The sequence below is a fragment of the Trichoderma camerunense genome (assembly GCF_050948025.1).
Source record: "Trichoderma camerunense strain CBS 138272 chromosome Unknown V8C40scaffold_8, whole genome shotgun sequence".
NCBI classification, from domain to species: domain Eukaryota; kingdom Fungi; phylum Ascomycota; class Sordariomycetes; order Hypocreales; family Hypocreaceae; genus Trichoderma; species Trichoderma camerunense.
Window position 1 is genome coordinate 1,537,322 of NW_028145362.1, and position 16,862 is coordinate 1,554,183.

General features: G+C 51.5%; 5 protein-coding genes across 5 annotated transcripts; 2 read left to right on the forward strand and 3 right to left on the reverse strand.

Moving 5' to 3' along the window:
• The first annotated feature begins 25 nt into the window (after window positions 1-25).
• V8C40DRAFT_244631 (Protoglobin-domain-containing protein) lies at window positions 26-1,882 on the forward strand. The gene is made up of 3 exons (XM_083215703.1): window positions 26-846; window positions 926-1,196; window positions 1,264-1,882. The coding sequence occupies exons 1-3, from the start codon at window positions 741-743 to the stop codon at window positions 1,691-1,693; spliced, it is 807 nt and encodes a 268-aa protein (XP_083073899.1). The 5' UTR covers window positions 26-740; the 3' UTR covers window positions 1,694-1,882.
• Window positions 1,798-5,736, reverse strand: V8C40DRAFT_244635 (Fusaric acid resistance protein-like-domain-containing protein). The gene is made up of 2 exons (XM_083215704.1): window positions 3,328-5,736; window positions 1,798-3,263 (listed from the first exon to the last, which is right to left on the reverse strand). The coding sequence occupies exons 1-2, from the start codon at window positions 5,054-5,056 to the stop codon at window positions 1,999-2,001; spliced, it is 2,994 nt and encodes a 997-aa protein (XP_083073900.1). The 5' UTR covers window positions 5,057-5,736; the 3' UTR covers window positions 1,798-1,998.
• Window positions 5,737-8,272: 2,536 nt separating this feature from the next.
• V8C40DRAFT_244641 (major facilitator superfamily domain-containing protein) lies at window positions 8,273-10,161 on the forward strand. The gene is made up of 4 exons (XM_083215705.1): window positions 8,273-8,829; window positions 8,906-9,040; window positions 9,102-9,328; window positions 9,394-10,161. Exons 1-4 carry the CDS (start codon window positions 8,430-8,432, stop codon window positions 10,084-10,086), a joined length of 1,455 nt encoding a protein of 484 aa, XP_083073901.1. The 5' UTR covers window positions 8,273-8,429; the 3' UTR covers window positions 10,087-10,161.
• A 461-nt stretch (window positions 10,162-10,622) lies between these two features.
• V8C40DRAFT_244642 (NAD(P)/FAD-dependent oxidoreductase) lies at window positions 10,623-13,633 on the reverse strand. The gene has a single exon (XM_083215706.1). The coding sequence runs from the start codon at window positions 13,098-13,100 to the stop codon at window positions 10,767-10,769; it is 2,334 nt and encodes a 777-aa protein (XP_083073902.1). The 5' UTR covers window positions 13,101-13,633; the 3' UTR covers window positions 10,623-10,766.
• Window positions 13,634-14,391: 758 nt separating this feature from the next.
• On the reverse strand, window positions 14,392-16,736 carry V8C40DRAFT_218526 (N-acyl-D-amino-acid deacylase family protein). The gene is made up of 5 exons (XM_083212197.1): window positions 16,234-16,736; window positions 15,686-16,032; window positions 15,438-15,619; window positions 14,813-15,376; window positions 14,392-14,740 (listed from the first exon to the last, which is right to left on the reverse strand). The coding sequence occupies exons 1-5, from the start codon at window positions 16,495-16,497 to the stop codon at window positions 14,421-14,423; spliced, it is 1,677 nt and encodes a 558-aa protein (XP_083073903.1). The 5' UTR covers window positions 16,498-16,736; the 3' UTR covers window positions 14,392-14,420.
• Between the last annotated feature and the right edge of the window lie 126 nt (window positions 16,737-16,862).

Genomic DNA, 16,862 nt, shown 5'->3' on the forward strand with positions numbered 1-16,862 from the left:
ATCGTCTACTCAGCTATTGCGGGCTACGAGTTTCATACCTATATATCCATTGCTATTTGTGCATTTCCCCATGTTATCGTAGGAGTCCGAATTATCATCGTTATGTTCTAGAACGCGTGGTGAGAACCCGGATGATCAGGTCACCTCGATCTTACTGCCTAATTCCGCAGTGACACCATCATCATCACAAAGCCTCAAACATCCAGCCCTTCACATGAAAACGCTCAATCTCAAACAATGCGCGAATTCCCCCATCCATCCAAACAATCCTCATCAAAAATCCCCCTCAAAAAAGACACGATGCGAAACGGCCAATAACGGATGATGCATAGCAAATTACATCACATCGTCCTATCCCCCACCTGTCAGACCATATCTCCAGGTCACGATTCCCGATATGGCGTGACGTTCGCGATCATGCATATTCAGCCCAGCTTACACTGAAAATGGCTCGTTTTTTATCGTAGCAGAAATCTGATTATTCGTATGGCCTTGTATTTGGGTCAAGAAGTTTGATAAATACACCCTTGTGGACAATTTGTTGAAAGAAAGAGAAAATTGTTTAGACATTCTTCGCTCTGCTTTCACTCTCCCGCGTCGCTTCACCATCTTACCCTAAACGCGGCACTCATATCGCCATTTCCCTCGCCGTTGATCCAATACGGAAGCGCATTCAAATTGAACATTTTCAAAAGTCATAATAAAGCGTGTCTTATCATAAAAATACATTTATAGCCACCATGAACCCCTACTCAAGGCCGATAAAACACATCCAGCGCGAGGAGCTGTACACCAATCTGGAAATCCGAATCCAGTATCTCCACTCATTCCTCGACTTTTCAAGCCGTACGTCTTACATGCACAATGACAACAACTTCAAGTCAAATCTCAAGAGAAAGTGATATTAACCCGTATTTTATTACAGGTGACATTGATGCTCTCATCAGCGACTCTAAGTACATTAAGGCCCTCATCCCCGCCGTTGTCAACATTGTCTACAAAAAGCTCCTCCAGTACGATATTACTGCTCGCGCATTCACCACCAGAAGCACATCATTTGAGGGCCCTCTCGATGAGATCCCCGATGAAAATAGCCCGCAGATTTTACATCGCAAGATGTTCCTCCGGGCATACCTGAACAAGCTGTGTTCAGACCCCAGCAAGATGGAGTTTTGGGAGTATCTCGACAAAGTTGGGTAAGTCGTGAGGCTGTGCATTTGTAAAGCTTGTATAGAACAAACTCTAACATGATATGTAACAAAGCATGATGCACGTTGGTCTCGGTCGAAAACACCCCCTGCACATCGAATACGTCCACCTCGGCGCCTGCCTAGGCTTCATCCAAGATATCATGAACGAAGCCATCCTCTCCCACCCACGCCTCCACATCCAGCGCAAAATCGCCCTCGTCAAGGCCCTCAACAAGGTCATCTGGGTGCAAAACGACCTCATGGCAAAGTGGCACGTCAAGGATGGCGCCGAGTTCGAGGCGCCCGACTCTGACATTGAGATTGAGCGCGAGGGATACCTGCACGGCAAGAAGATTCTGAGCGATGAGGATATGAAGGACACTGCGAATGCTGAGGGATCGACTGATGCGGAGGAGAAATCGATACCGCAGGGGACGTGTCCCTTTTCTGGCGTATCGGCTGCGGGAGCTTCAGTGAAGCACGGAGACTCTGAGGCGGCATAAGCATGGAACGATGCTGAGATGGAGGCGAATGATGAAATTACATATGATCCAGCCATGTTATCCTTTCTGGGGGTGGATCTTGTATTACTATTATTATTATTTCCGTTTGTTATAAGGGTTTACATCATGAATTAACGGCGCTTAGCGAGTCTCCGTAGGTAAAAACGGAAATGAAACTGAAACTGAAAATGAAATACTCAACACCGTGAGGTATGCATGCATTCTAGGTATCGATACCAGTGATACGGGTATCCAATATTGCGCCGCCTTTGTTGCTTCCTTTGCCGACCTTTCTCTCATAATTATTACACAAGCAGCGGAGACTCTTCGCTGAGCACACCAAACAGTTTCTCAATCTCCTTCTCTGCAATCTTCAACTCCTGGGCGACCTGGCCAGTCACCAGCGTGTACGCGTAGAGGAGAGCGTAGTCTTTCTCCTCAGCCACCACCGCACCAACAGGAGCGTCACTAGGACTGACAGCCGCGGTGGCATCATGGCTGCTTTCACCATTATCGATTTCTCCTTCTGGGATGAAGCCAAGGTTTCTCATGGCTTCGGTCGAGTGTTCTTTGCGAAACTGGAAAATCTTGGCCAGCAGCCGATCGCGAATACCAATGACGCTCGGGACCGCATCGGTCAGGGGATATTCCAGCATCATGGAGCTGGCTAGCACTTGAAAGACGTGGCAGATGCGGTCGCACAGGACGGCTCGCTCCGTTGCCGTGTACTCTAACAAGGCGCGCTCGCCCGCACTGAGGTTTCTATCCCGGTGTGCTACGAGACTCATGGCGTAAAAACTGTCCAGGATCCGGTTTGTGCTCCGCATGATGCGGCCGTACGTCTCCATCGGGAACGGGCCGCGAAGCTCAAACTCCGATGCAGCTGACTGTCGCAGACTCTCCAAGCGGTTGGCGTATCTCTGCATGGCAACTTGCTCTCCTGACTTGAGGTAGCTTTCAGAGCAATCGCTGCGGAGAAGGATAGCAAGGGGTCCTCGCCTCCAGATAAGACCCATCTGGAGATAAAGCATCGAGACACCTTCCTTGAACTTTCTGCGGGCCGAAATGGGCCAGATGACCCTACAAACAATCAGGCCCCAAAGAATGCCCGCCGTGACCGAAATAACTCTATGCTTTACAATTTTCATCATGATGGGATGCAGGCCACCTTCGTCGTCATCGTCATCGTCAACACGCTGGCTCAGGCTGTATGCATACAGCGTCGACACGTTATACGCTAGGATAGTCATCCTACCTAGCGGAGCTTTGCCTCGAGCGACAATGAGATAGAAGTTCCAAAAGGCAACTAGCCACCCAAGTATGATGAGTGCCGCCGCATTGCCTTGGCTTACTGTCCAGTTGAACAAGGAGAAGAATGCACCGAAGAATGTTCCCATGAATCGAGCCCAGCCCGTAGTGTTGGAAGCGCCGACAGTCATGGAGCAGACAATCATGAACGACAAAAGCCCCCATTCGCCACGATAGTGGTTGTAAAAGTCTCGAGTATCCTCTAAGAAGGCCAACATTGCCCAAAGAGATGCGCCAATGCCAACCTTGAGCCCAAAGAGAACTGGTAGTAGAAGAGCGGGTTAGTTTATTCACATGAGGCAAATGGAATGGGTTGCTGTGCTTACTGTCGTCGCGTGCAATTTTCCGCACAAATCTCAGAATAGACTGCGAAATTGCGGATAGTATTTTGCTAGCATTAGGTGATGCTTGCCAATTGTACGTGTCTCTGCGGCGAACCAGTGAATCCGGGATACCTCTGGGCACATCCCGCTTCCTGATGGGTTTGATGAGGCTTTCGGCCTCGGGTGATGTTTCGAATGGCAGGCTTGACATTTTGCGGCCCTGCACCTCGGTATCGTCCTTCCTCCACCAGAGTATCCAACGCCAGCTTCGTTTGTTGTGCTCGTTGACAAACTTGAGATCGTCGAGAATATCCAGATACTTTTGCATTTCCTCGCCAAACGTCTGCAGACTGTAGCTGAAATGCCCACAGGCAGCAGCAACTTCTTCTAAACCGGCCTGTATCCGCCTCGATGTAGATTTCTCTCGCTCAATCATGTTGTATACTTGCCGTAGGGCATCAGATCTCGCCATATTGAATTGGAAAAGGGCCTCCGTCAGCGATTGCCGCAGTTCATCGCTGATGGGAACCTCATAATTAGGGGCAGACCCCAACGGCGACTCTCGGAGAATCAGGACAAGGCTTTGTGTTAGAGCTTCCATTGATGGGCCCATCAAGTCGACAAATAACCTGAAGAGAGATGACGGGGTAGGGCCATCATCGTGATCATGGGCGGACGAACTAGGCCGTTGTCCTGGCGAATTAGGCCGGCTTGACACATGTGCCGCCGCTCTCGGGCTCGAACTACTGGGCGATATGCCTTCAAATTCCCCAAGTGACGAGACTGTCAGGAAGCGCGTCAGAGGAGGCGGCACATCGTCTGACTCGGCCAGCTTGAGAAGGGACAGCTGGGTATTAGCTGCGCTGCGTAAGCCGCCTATAGAGCGAGCCAGGGTCTCGATGGCCTTGACAGTGGATCGCTGCAAGACGTAAATCCTCTCTCGACCGAGGAGATAGTCTTCAAACTTGGCCTCTCGCAAGTTCTTGAGCATTTGTGGGTAGGTAACTGCGTAAGTGGCTGAAGATGAAGTGAATTCCGCAGACATGTGCTCTTCCTCGACGCCTTTCAGGAAACTCGCAGAAATGGTGGAAAGCATGCCTCCGAGCGAAGTGGTTGCCTTTGCCATGGAAGTCCTCAAGAGATCGCGAGCCGACACCCTCCAAACCAAAACGTTGACAGCGGCCGTGGACGTGATGCCCATGATGAGCATCTTGAAGACCTGGACAATCTTTTGGTTGGAAAAGACGTTTGATATGACGGCGTTTTCTTTGGTAACAACGGAGATGATGGCCAGTGACGCCAAGGTACTGCCGACGTTGACAAGCGGGTTTGCCATCTTCTGTTTTACCCATCCCATGAAGCCAAAGCCGCCGCCAATGAAGAGTATGACGACCAATACATGCGCCAAAGTGACCAGACCCATGACGGAGCCAACAAGGACCGAGACAACCATGGAGAGGATCGAAACGAGCTCGGCGTATGCGATGGCGACGACGGCGATGAGGACAGCCTCGATCATGGAGCCGGTGGACCGAGCCGGGTGGAAATAGACGGTGATTGTTGCCACAACATGTTTCCCGTCGAGCGTGCCCAGGAAGTTGGAGAGCGGCGTGAGGAAGGTGGCCAGACTGGCGATGGTGTAGGCCAAGGTGCATTTGAGGACGCCGTGGCCCAGCGGCGAGTCGAGCCAGCGGATGAAGCGCAGCAGCGCGGCCTTTGTAGAGGAGCTCATGGCGTCGAAGCAGCGGGCCAGCGATGCGATGACGATGTCGAGGAAGCGCTTCAAGCAGCCGCTCTTGGCCGGGTCTTGGCTCGCTTGGCTCGATCTCGAGGGAGCAGCCCGCGGCTGAGGCGACAGAGAAATGGTGTCATCGTTGCTCGTCTATGGCAGCAGAAAAACAAGGTCAGCCGGTCTGTGCGCATGTGCCCAGCATGAACGAAAGAACGCGCGTTGGGACGGTGGAGAAACGGCGCAGCAGATTGTACATGTACAGGTGCTGTAAGTACGAGTACTTATCGCCTGGTGTAGAAAGGATGAAGAAAGTGAAGAAGAGGTGTTACAGCGACTGACATTGTGGACGGGATGGGCGACGGCGGGCGATGATGGTGTTGTGCCAGGCGCCATGGCAAAGCTGCAGAGGAGCTGGAGCTGGAGCTCTGAATAGGTCTAGACGAGCCTCATGGCTTTCAAGGCGCTAGAGCGGGAAGCTTGTGGATGCCGAGAGGTGCATGGACAGGACAGGACAGGACAGGTAAGACGATGAGCTAATGATGCAGTACAGTAGGATGGCTGGTCTGAAGCAGCACAGGCAGGGCTCGGGATTGAGGAGAAAGGCGTCTCGTGGTCCACTTGCGGAGAGCCGCGATGTGATAATGAACCATGAATGGGTTGGATGGATGGATCAAATGTTTGCGGGCGACGTGGGCGGTGTATGGGGATTTGGCGGGGGCTGAAAGTATCGCGCTAGCAGCCAACCCACCTACAGTACGAAAGTTCCAGAGTAGCGTTTGCGGGTTTACTCTCCATTATCACATGCTGAATGACGATTGTAATGTGCCAGTTTGAACATATGGATATAAGATAGACATTATGCCTTATCTACTTATCCACCTATATCAAGTTCACTGCATACATCAAATGGGTTCTAATTCATCGAGAAGCAGCTGAACATACGGCTTTGGTCTCCCTTCGGAACGGTGCAACCCTCCGTCGTCACATTCGGCTGGATACGGCCGCACGTTTCTCCGCCTTCTCGACTCAGCTGTGCTTGGCCTTGCTTGGCTGTGGGACGGGCCGGAGACCAAGCCAGCGGGCTTGCAGCAGAAGATGCTCGAATTCGCATGAATCTAATGGAAAGGGTTCAATTCTTGTCCAGTGTTGTGCGAGTACATTCATTTATGCTGAACTAACACATACTGACATGTACTGATTCTTCTTCAACCTTTTCCGTTTCCCGTCATCGTCTTTTCCGGATCCCCCCACTAACATACCCTCCACCCTCAGCAACGTTTCCCATTGACCAGCTTCTATTGGAGATCACTGCCTTCTTCACCTTCTCTCGCTCAAAGACGGGCGCTCGGCTCCGAAACTACTCGACACTACTCGCTGCTGTCAGTATCAGTCAGTCCCGTCGTGTATGTTACTTGGTTAGCTCGTCCGATGGAAGGCGTCAAACTCGCTGATCTGGACAACTGCTAGCAGAGCCCGTTGTGTCAAAACTCGCGATAGCGCCACAACCTCGAACCAACAGCGCCCCCCACACCCTCTCGACCCTCTGTAAAAGTCGGGATTAGCGCACTGCTGCAGGCCTGTTTAGCGCCCTCGCCGGTGCAACTAACCGCGGTTTGGTGCATGGCCGTCCCTGTATGCCTGTCAACGACTGTCCCAGATAGTGCTGACAGGTCGGCCACTCCGAGTCAGTTCAGGTTCAGTTCATGAAGGAAAAAACACCAGTTCAAGTTCTGCAACACCAACACCAACGTCTCATTCTATCCACGTGCATCGCCAGGTGTGCACTCGCTTCTTCAGAATTCTGCTGCCTCATCCTGTCATCCTCCCCGGCAGCCGCTCGGTCAACGCTTTCGGCACTCTGGTGATGCTTCTTCGGGCGGTCTGTCCGAGAGCTCGGCCGAAAAGGGCTTCAAATGTTCGAGCTGGCGCGACGATCTGACGGCACGTTCTCGCAATGACATCCGATCGGGAGCGCTATTGACGTGACTATTTGACGGACTTGTATCTCATTCACCAAAAGCGGCTGCCGTCCGCATGGAGCTGAGGCCTTGATGGTGTCAACGTGGTGAAGATGCCCGGATGAGAGGTCAGCTTTGGTGTTTTAACACACTTTGCAAGACTTCAGGTTGCCCACTCGATTGCCGGGGCCAGGGCCTTATCCCGGACGGCCACTTGTTTCTTTCTTTTGTCTTCACCTGTTTTTTTTTTCATTTTTTTTTTCACTTATCCGCATTCTGCCACCCATGGTAACCTATCATATCTGCCCGGGGGACTTTTTGCCAGGGCTTCTCCACGCTGATACGGAACATGGAGACATGGAGTCATGTCCTCCGCACCCCCAGACTGTTGCCATGAGTAGCGCTGTGCATCAGATGAATACAGCCATGATGTGTGTACGTGTCACGTAATAGCCCACTGAGCAGCAAAGCACGGTCCCAGAGATCATCACCGCCGACTGTTTGTAATGTCTGCTCAGCTGCACCGATGTAAGTCATGTACGAGTAATTTGTACGAACACTGCTAGGACGCCAAGTACCTACTGCTACTAGCACTAATCGGGCGTAGCTGCATGTACTACTTGTCGCCAAGAGCTAAGCTGCCAAGTCCGGCAAACGCCAGCCGGCAGAGGAAGAGCATGAGATCAACTGCCAGCTCCGGAATCTCGACCAGTACAGTAGCGAATGATAAAATTTTTGGAAAAGGCAAAAAAAAAATATTGACAAAAAAAAGGGTTGACGCAAAGGACCCTGACCCTGCAAGAGATATCGAAATCCACAACGTCGTGGCAACCCTTTGCCGCTTCATCCACGGCCAGCCATTGGGCGTATCAGCATCACGCACATGGCCTTTGTGTCCTGTGCTTTTTCTTCCTCACATCTGCCCAAATGAGGCGGTTTCTTGTGGGCTATCCTGGCCCCCGGTCGAACTGATCCTCGTGTGGGCCTCGAGTGCTCGGGTCAAAACGACACGACCAGTTAGCGCTGTTCAAGTTCCAAGCATGTGCAAGCATCTCCAGCAAGATTCTAGTACGTGTGTGTACTAGCCAATATCTCGAAGTGGATTCTCCTCGATACCACTCTGCGCAGGTGGTTTGCTGCAGGCTAGTGCATGTTGGGTGGGTGGGAGACAAGAGTTCCAAGACACGGTCATGGCCTCGGCGTAACCCAGTGATGAAATCGATATAGATAGCCGGTGCTACCCCTTCAAGATGTGAGACTCCATCTCTCCTCCTCTTGGTTGATCTGATCACCAGTGACCAACCCTCCTCCTCTGAGTTGTTCGTCTCGAGGGGCCTAGTTCTGTTTGTTTGTTGCAAAACACAACAACTTCCTCTTGTTTGCTCACTTGGAAGGCAACGCCCTCTGCCACAATCATGATGGAGCCCGCCATTGAAGTCGGCTCCCGCCGCAAGACCTTCTTCCAGACGGCTCTGCCCGTCTTTGCTTGCGGTGCCGGTCTCTTCTCCGACGGCTACGTCAACAACGTCATTGGTTCCGTCAACACCGTCCTCAAGCTTCAGTACGGCGAGGTCTACACCTCGTCCAACGCCAGCAAGTATGTATCGGACATTGCCTTCGTCGGCACCGTCGTGGGCCAGCTGCTGTTTGGCTTCCTGGCCGATCGCTGGTCTCGTTCCAACTCGCTGCTCGTGTCCACCATCATCCTCATTGTCTTCACGGCCTTGGCTACTGGCTCTTACTATCACGGCGACGCTGTTGGCATGTTCAACATGCTGACTGCTTGGCGATTCTTTGTCGGTATTGGCATTGGAGGTTTGTTCGCCCACGCCCTTGCTCCTGGGATTGTTACACTGCAGCGTCTTTGAGATACTGACACTCATGCTCATAGGCGAGTATCCTGCTGGTAGTGTTGGCTGTGCCGAGACGAGCGGCGAGCTCTCGTCCGGCACCCGCAACCGCTGGTTCATTCTCTTCACTAACACCATGATTGACTGGGGCTTTGTCATTGGAGCCTTTGTTCCCTGTAAGTTTTTGCTGATACCTCTAAGATGAGATGATGGCAGTTACTCACACACATGTCTCAGACGCTGTCGCCGCCGCCACCCACGACCAGCGCCTTAGCACCATCTGGCGAACCTCTCTCGGAATCGGTGTTGTTTTCCCTCTGATTCTCTTCGCTCTCCGTCTGAGGCTCAAGGAGCCCGAGGAGTTTTCCAAGAACTCTATGAGGCACAAGACTCCCTACCTGCTCGTCATCCGCTACTATGGCTTCCGATTGCTCGTCGTCAGCACCGTCTGGTTCCTATACGATGTTAGTCTTGACTCTTTTTTTAAACAATCTATTTTTGTATTCAAACATTCTAACGCAATTATCAGTTCTCTACGTATGCCTTTGGTATCTACTCCTCGTCCATCCTCGCCGGCATCTATTCCGATTCCGCTCCCCTCACCACCGTTTTTGGATGGAACACTGTCATCAACCTGTTCTATATCCCCGGAACTATGATTGGCGCATTTGTTAGCGACTGGATTGGCCCCAAGTATACTCTCATCATCGGCGTTTCTCTGCAAGCCATCGTCGGATACATCATGGCGGGTGTCTACGACAAGATCTCCAAGCACATTGCTGCCTTCGCTGTCGTCTACGGCATTTTCCTGAGTCTGGGAGAGCTTGGACCTGGTAACAACATTGGTCTCCTGGCAGCCAAGACCTGTGCCACTGGTGTTCGTGGTCGTTACTACGGTATCGCCGCTGCCATTGGCAAGATCGGTGCCTTTGTCGGAACCTGGGTGTTCCCCCACATCGAGGCTGCTGGTGGCAATGATCCCACCAAGGCTGCCCAGTACCCCTTCTGGGTTGCCTCTTCGCTGGCTCTTCTGTCCGCTGCCATTACCTTCTTCTTCCTCCCCAACGTCGGCCAGGACACCATTACTGAGGAGGATGCCAAGTTCCGAGAGTATCTCGAGAGCCACGGCTGGGACACTACTCAGCTCGGCCTGAACGACAAGTCTGACTCCATCCCCACTTACAACGAGGAGGAGCATGCCGTCCAGAAGGGAGAGCAATAGATGTCTTTCATATAGTTACAATATATACCTAGAGTTCAAAAGGTGTTTACGAAATAATAAGCAGAGCTACGAAGCAATGAAATACTCCCTGTGATGTGATGAACATACATTTATGATGTGATTACGATCAAACCCTCAGTCATTGAAAATCCGCAAAGGTAAGTGTCCTACAACTCTGGAGCATCGCATTATACCAGTGGCTTATTGACAATGCTCGTATAGTACTTCTGCAACGCGAGGCTGAAGGATTCTCAACCGCTTACACCTCATCCTTCGGCTAGCCAAGAAACGGCCAAGTTCGCCAATCGCTTGGCCTTTCGATGGGAACCAATGATGGAATGCCCTTGATGCGGCCTAGTTAACCGAAATCACGCCACTGCGAGATCTCGTCAAATCTGCAAGATTAGTTTCCCGTCTCTGCTGAGATTATATCCGGCCCGATCCGTGCATCAATTGGATGTCATCCGAGCATCCCGAAATTGCTCTGCGCCATGTCTTGAGCCTGACATTTAGACTGTAACAGAATAGCGACAATATTACAAGAAGATTCATATAATTTTGGTTTTCCATCAGCATTTTTAGTACATTAACTATTAATGGCTACATATACACAAACAAGCATTCGTCATGAGTCGAAACATATCGCTAAGTAAATCAAGAGGGTATCCATATCCGGCCCTTTACTCTCCCTCCACACGGAACAGAGCCAAAGACAACGCATCGCCCAAAACGGACGTCGGCGGCTTCTTGTGAACCGTCAGCATTCTGCTCAGACTGACTTCGCCGCCTGGGCCTGGTGATGGTGATCGAGCCCTTGGTGCACCCTCTCCTGGCACTGAGAGACCCCTACTATGCCGCACGCTTTGTGTGGCATTGCTCCTCTTCAAAATGCCGTTGCCAAGGCTGTCCGAACTTGGCGGCATGAGAGACATGGGCCTGGCTTTGCCACCTTTGGGAGCTTCGAATCGCGCTGCCGAAGGAGATCGGTCTTGTTCTTGGGGTGGAGGGCCGCGGCTTTCTTTGTTCCTCTCCTCTCGCAAGACACCCCAAAGGTTGTTGAGCCATTTCTGCTTCTCCTCTGGCTTCATGGATCGGATGGGCAATACTTCAGCGCCGGCCATTTCTCTAGTTGGCCAGGGGAAGCTGACAGCCATTTCTTTAAGAGTGACCGTGTCTAGTTGCCGCAGCACAATGCGCAGCTGAGGCTCGACATTGTCGACATAATCGTACGCCCAGTCGTCTCTCCTCTGTAGACGGTCTGCGATTTGCGTCATGGCGCCAATCAGCCACTCGATGGCCACTTGATCGGGAACGCTGTTGGCCTTCTGGAGCAGCCAGCCGAGCATTTCGGGAGAACCAGATTGGTTCAGAATGGGAATGCTTCGCTTATCGTGCTCTCGTCCTTGCAGTTTGAGAATGAAATCGTTGTACTCTTTGAGAGCATCGATGGGCATGCCGATAAACTTGCCGTTATTCAAGGCATGTACAAGCTCATCTCCCAGGGACAAGCCAGCTTTGATTCCGCTGTTGAGTCCACGACCAGGCCAGAAATGGACCGTCATTGCTGCATCACCTGCCACCGCAACAAGGGCATGGGGGCGCTTGACGTTGATCGAATCCTGTGGCGGAAGCATCTGGACGCCTTCTCTTACAGCCTGGACAACAATGGGGATTCGCACAACGTTGATGACTTCTTCCTCCTTGAATCCAAACAGCTTCAGGCCATCCGAGATTGATACCCACAGAGGACTACCCCTATCCTCTGAAGGTGCAAATATTTGACTGTGCTCAAAGCCTTCAGGGACACTTCCGTCTAACTTCCTGAAACAGCCGGGCCTGCCAAAGTGAACTGGCTGGCCGTCAATCGAAACCATCTTGTGCCACTCCTCTTCCGTGAGTTGCATGTTTAGGTAGCCTCGGCCATCGTGATCACTCGCGTTGAGCAGGTAGCGCGTCTGTCCAAGTGTGAGGAAGACATTGAGAGGCTGTGACCACGGCAAACCAGCTGGTCGGTCAAAAGCCAAGCCTAGCGCATAACTTCTCCCGCGCTCGTTCTCATATCCTTGGAAGTATGACTGCCGTACCCATGAGGCAGCGCCGTCAGCACCAAGCAAAACATGGAAATCGCCAACTTTAGCAAGGTCTTCTCTTGTAACTCCCTCGCAGTGCAAGTAAATGAGTCCTTGGAACTCTGGATCCTGTACTCGCTTGAGGAATCGATCCTCTACTTTGCGGATCTGAATATTGGCTGAGCCGGGCCACACTCGTTCTGGTCTTCCGGCGAAGAGCGCTTGGAATGATGGCTTGCTGAGAAGTCGAGTGACAGAGTCCTGAAGCGTAACGACCTGGTCTCTTCGCTTGGCATACGGAGGATAGTCGATGACAACAGTGCCATTGGGGAGCACTTTTTGTATCCAGCGCTTTTCATACATGTGGACCTCGACACTGCCGGCGCCTTTCTCTGCGATTGAGATGGCCGATGCCAAAGCGGTAGGACCACCTCCTACAATGGCAACCTTCAGTCTTCCGGCTGGGTATTTGTAGACAGACACATCTCCGGTGGGTGGTGGATTGAGATTTCTCTCCAGTGTTGGGTCGAAGAAGAAGTCGACGACAGATCTTGTTCGGTCTGACAGAATGAGCTCTGGCACGCGAGCCTTGAGAAGCATGAACCGCACTGATTGCATCAGAGGTGTCGTAGCAAACGAGCCGTGAGAGTCCCCGAATATTCGATGTTGTATCGCGGTAGCTAGGGCTTGTATAGTTTTGTTTTGTGGGTTTGCGACAATCGTGCGCAGCTCTTCGATGATCTTGGGATCGGGCGTCATGTTGGCCATGCGCAAGAGAAAGATACGGGCTCGATCGAATTCCGATCGATTATCTGAAGTTGTGCCATCGGAAACGCCCCAGGCTTCTTCGTAGATCTTGGGGAAGACGATGTCGTTGAAAGAGGTGGAGGACGCCTGGGCTGTTATGCCGGGGTCTCGTCGGCGGAAGGGGAGAGAGGAAGGCATAATGACGAGAATTATATAAAAAGACAAATAGAAAAAGAGCAAAATGGTATGTACGGAGAAGGGGTATCTTCAAAAGAATGCATAAAAGTTCTGTTGGAAGGGGTGGCTGGAAGGTTGATATTGAGGTAACTAACAGACTGTTGAGGAGGTCACCATCCGCGCGCAGCCCGCAAAACCCCGGCTTCAGTTGCGAGAATTGGAAACTAGTGCCGTCTTGCCCGCAGCTGTAATTGTCCGTATGCCAGTGGCGGCAAGATGCTGGACGAGATCCTGGACCGGCGAGTCGGATAGTGCTGACTGGCGTAGATGGCTAAATGTGATTGATGAGATCGCTTGGTGATTAGATTCGCTTTGAACCCACAATTTGCATGGGGTTAAGATGAGAGCAGATTGCACAAGGGTGTTGGCATTTATAAGGGAAAAAAAGAGCGAGAGACAGATGCGTTATAATCCTGACAATAGAAAGAACTTTGGCGCCTCATTCAACCATAACCAACAGGCTGGTTCTGTTTCTGCACTAATCGCCATGCTTTCTAATTTAGAACTGATCCAGGAACCGGGAGAGATAAAAATAGCTTCAGGCACCCCCGAGGCTGGAGCACATGTGAGGGCTTGTGTGTCACAGCCAATGGCCACGCGGAGGCGACTTTTAATCAGCCTTACTTCAGAGCCAACAAGCACGGCCTTGGTTCTTGTTGCAACCCCCTTGGCGCCACTTAGCCAGCCAACTAGTCGTTGGGTTGCGACGGACGGGTTAACCTGTTCAAACAAGTCTCGCGAGCCAGCTAAGAAGACGGGCCAAGGACTAAACGGGACAAGCAGAGAGGCCTAAGCCCAAGCCAGAAAAGCAAGCATGACAAAAAGCCCCCGAGCGGAGCTGATGGATGGATTAGCAATGCTGAAGCGAATATTTCCATGCTCAGGCCTTGGTTTGCCAGGCGGACGAAGGAGTTTGCGGCCGCGCGGCGGATCTCACGGGAGGTTGTACAGATGAGTGGCGATGATCGGCTAGTCAAGTTGATGACTTGAAAAGTAGGTGTTGATACATACGTGGCTCGTGCATATATGGTTAAAACAAGAAGCGTGACTGAAACCGGGAAGATGGTCTCCGTTGAGGCTGGCGATTGCACAGCCTCGAACCCAGATCTCGATTGCAGATTCAGAGATTGCGGCGTTACGCTTCATGCTTATGACAACGTTGAAGATATGCCACAAAGGATTCACATGAGATATGAAAAGCATAAAGTGCCCGCATATGCGTAACACATGCATACCCTACTTGCATCCAAATATGGTGAAATTCACTCACTATTATAGCACTCACTCGTCTCTGGCTTTCACCTTTCCATCCTTCCATCTCCTCAGCGTCTTACCACCTCGTGCGCCCGTCATCTTGCCCTCGTCTAGAGCCACCTGACCATTCACCAAGACGTATCTAATACCTTTACTCGGCAGCTTTGGCTCCTCATACGTTGCCATATCTTTGACGGCCTCCGGATCGAAGAGGACAAGGTCAGCAGCCGACCCTTCGGCGACAAGGCCACGGAACGGGTAGACGGAGAGACGCTTGGCTGGGCGAGAGGTGAGATGCGCAATCATGGCAGGTAGAGGAATAAGCGACAGATCGCGCGAATAGTGGCCTTTTGTTGTGATACTCGAAATTAACACAAAGCTCGTGGTACTTACAAACGTGTAAGAGAGATGTAACTCACCGAGATAACGAGGGAACGTTCCATAAGCACGCGGGTGAAGCGTCTTGCCGTGTAAAATCGCATCACTGCCCGCCATGTGCACCCGATGCTGCATGATGAGCTGGACATTCTCTTCGTTGCCTACATGCATAATGATGCTAGTTGCCAGCTTGTCTTTTTGTAAGAGCTCAAAGAACACCTCGATGGATGGCTTTCCCGCTGCTTTGGCAATCTCTGCCACTCTTCGGCCGGAATATGATGCTAAAGATGGCTCACCCGTAGCACCAACCTGAATCTCGTCCCAGTTTGTCGGAATTCCGTGGCCGCCGTCGCACCCAGTCACTTCGACAGCTACACGAATCTTTTCTCTGGTCTCTGCGTCTTCCAGCCTCTTGAGGGTTTCGGCTGGCCCGCCTGCAGAGGCCCAGCTCGGTAGCAGGGCAGCTAGAGTTGTGCAGCCTGGGAGGTAGGGGTAAGTATCAAGCGTCACATCGATACCCTTTTCAAGTGACTTGTCAATCATGGATATGAGTACTGGCGCTTTGCCCTTGTTTTCAGAAAAGTTCATGGTAGCATGCGTGAGATCTACGTCAATCAGCTTCAAGCACTATGGCTCTCCTTTACGATATGATGGGGCAAAACGTACGGATAGGGCAGCCTGTCGACTCGCCCAGTCCTAGCATTTCAGCATAGCTTTCAATGGCTTGGAACCCATAACTGCGATGATGAGGCGCATAAAATGCACCGGGGAATTCCTTTGCCAGTGCCTCGCAGAGAGATGCCAACTCGGACGTTGAGGCGTACATGCCAGGCGTGTAAGTGAGGCCACTATACCAGTTAGAAACTCCGGGCTATATGTTGTAAACAAAATATGTATGTGTGAAGAGATGTTACCTGGACATGCCCACAGCGCCTTGCTCCATTGCCTCTCGCATGAGTTGGATCTGATCTTGAATCTCTTCGGGTGATGCAGGCGTATCATATGGGCCACACGCGAGCAATCTCAAATTTCCCTGAGGCACCAACGTGGCGACATTCGTAGCCGTCTTATTACGCTCTAAACAATCCAGATACTCTCCCACAGTCTTCCATTCAAACATGCCAACTCCGTTGAGTGTTGTGCGACATTCTTCATCAGTGGGATTGCCATTCCAGCCTGCGATCTGTTCTCGAATCGCCTGAAGCTGGTTGACATTTCGGATTGGGGAATATGAGATGCCATCCTGGCCAACAACTTCGGTCTGCCATATCAAATCATGATTAGCTACCATATCACAACGAATGTCTTATCTCGGATGGTCCGCGGAAGACAGTATACGCTGCCGAGCACGGAGGACGGACGCATCGCCCCCACAGCGATGGAAACGTCGGAGCCGTGTCCCTCTCCGTGGGGGCGATTTGTTTGGGGGGTTACATCAGCCTGTGCAAAAGGAATGTCCTACCGTGCAGCCTTGGGTGATCTTTGCTTCGTGCTCTGGATGTGTGAGGAGGTAGAGATCGGAATGGGCATGCATATCGATAAACCCGGGAGACAGGATGTGACCCTTTGCGTCGATTTGTCGAGTTGTTGAGGGAACATCAATTGAGCCCGGAGCTCCGATCTTGGCAATTAGGCCGCCTGAAACCAACACATCGGCCACGAACGGCTCGGCGGATTCGTCGCCGGTAATCACGGTTGGTGATTGGAAAAGGATATCAGTTGCCATGATGGGTTGATTCCGTACAAATTTCACAGATAGAGATGATGGGTATTAAGGAAACTCCAAAGGGAGAACTCTCAAAGGATTTGTGAAGATAAAGAGAAAGGAGATGGAAGGCGTTGGGACTGAGACCACCAGCGGCGTATTGCTCCGTTTTGCGGAGAAGCGCCAGACCCCCACCCTTTCTTTAGTCATGGGGTTGGCAGAGCTATCGTCAACTCTATTTACGAGGAATCGTGGTGAATTACCGATATATTTCAGCGATATCTTCCTATCGAATCTTAAAATGGGAAGAAGAAAAATCCAGGGATAATAATACTTCGGCTTTCTAAAGTGCGAAGGATTGCCGATAGATAGATAGTTGCCCGGAG

Bases quoted from the DNA above. Each gene is read 5' to 3' on its own strand.
- V8C40DRAFT_244631 (XM_083215703.1), top strand. From the start codon at position 741: ATGAACCCCTACTCAAGGCCGATAAAACACATCCAGCGCGAGGAGCTG. The intron at 847-925 runs GTACGTCTTACA...ATTTTATTACAG, and splicing joins ATTCCTCGACTTTTCAAGCC to GTGACATTGATGCTCTCATC. The intron at 1,197-1,263 runs GTAAGTCGTGAG...TATGTAACAAAG, and splicing joins GAGTATCTCGACAAAGTTGG to CATGATGCACGTTGGTCTCG.
- V8C40DRAFT_244635 (XM_083215704.1), bottom strand. From the start codon at position 5,056: ATGAGCTCCTCTACAAAGGCCGCGCTGCTGCGCTTCATCCGCTGGCTC. The intron at 3,264-3,327 runs GTAAGCACAGCA...TTCTACTACCAG, and splicing joins GAAAATTGCACGCGACGACA to TTCTCTTTGGGCTCAAGGTT.
- V8C40DRAFT_244641 (XM_083215705.1), top strand. From the start codon at position 8,430: ATGATGGAGCCCGCCATTGAAGTCGGCTCCCGCCGCAAGACCTTCTTC. The intron at 9,041-9,101 runs GTAAGTTTTTGC...CACATGTCTCAG, and splicing joins CATTGGAGCCTTTGTTCCCT to ACGCTGTCGCCGCCGCCACC. The intron at 9,329-9,393 runs GTTAGTCTTGAC...CGCAATTATCAG, and splicing joins CCGTCTGGTTCCTATACGAT to TTCTCTACGTATGCCTTTGG.
- V8C40DRAFT_244642 (XM_083215706.1), bottom strand. From the start codon at position 13,100: ATGCCTTCCTCTCTCCCCTTCCGCCGACGAGACCCCGGCATAACAGCC.
- V8C40DRAFT_218526 (XM_083212197.1), bottom strand. From the start codon at position 16,497: ATGGCAACTGATATCCTTTTCCAATCACCAACCGTGATTACCGGCGAC. The intron at 16,033-16,233 runs GTAGGACATTCC...TTGATATGGCAG, and splicing joins AGATCACCCAAGGCTGCACG to ACCGAAGTTGTTGGCCAGGA. The intron at 15,377-15,437 runs GTACGTTTTGCC...TGATTGACGTAG, and splicing joins GTCGACAGGCTGCCCTATCC to ATCTCACGCATGCTACCATG.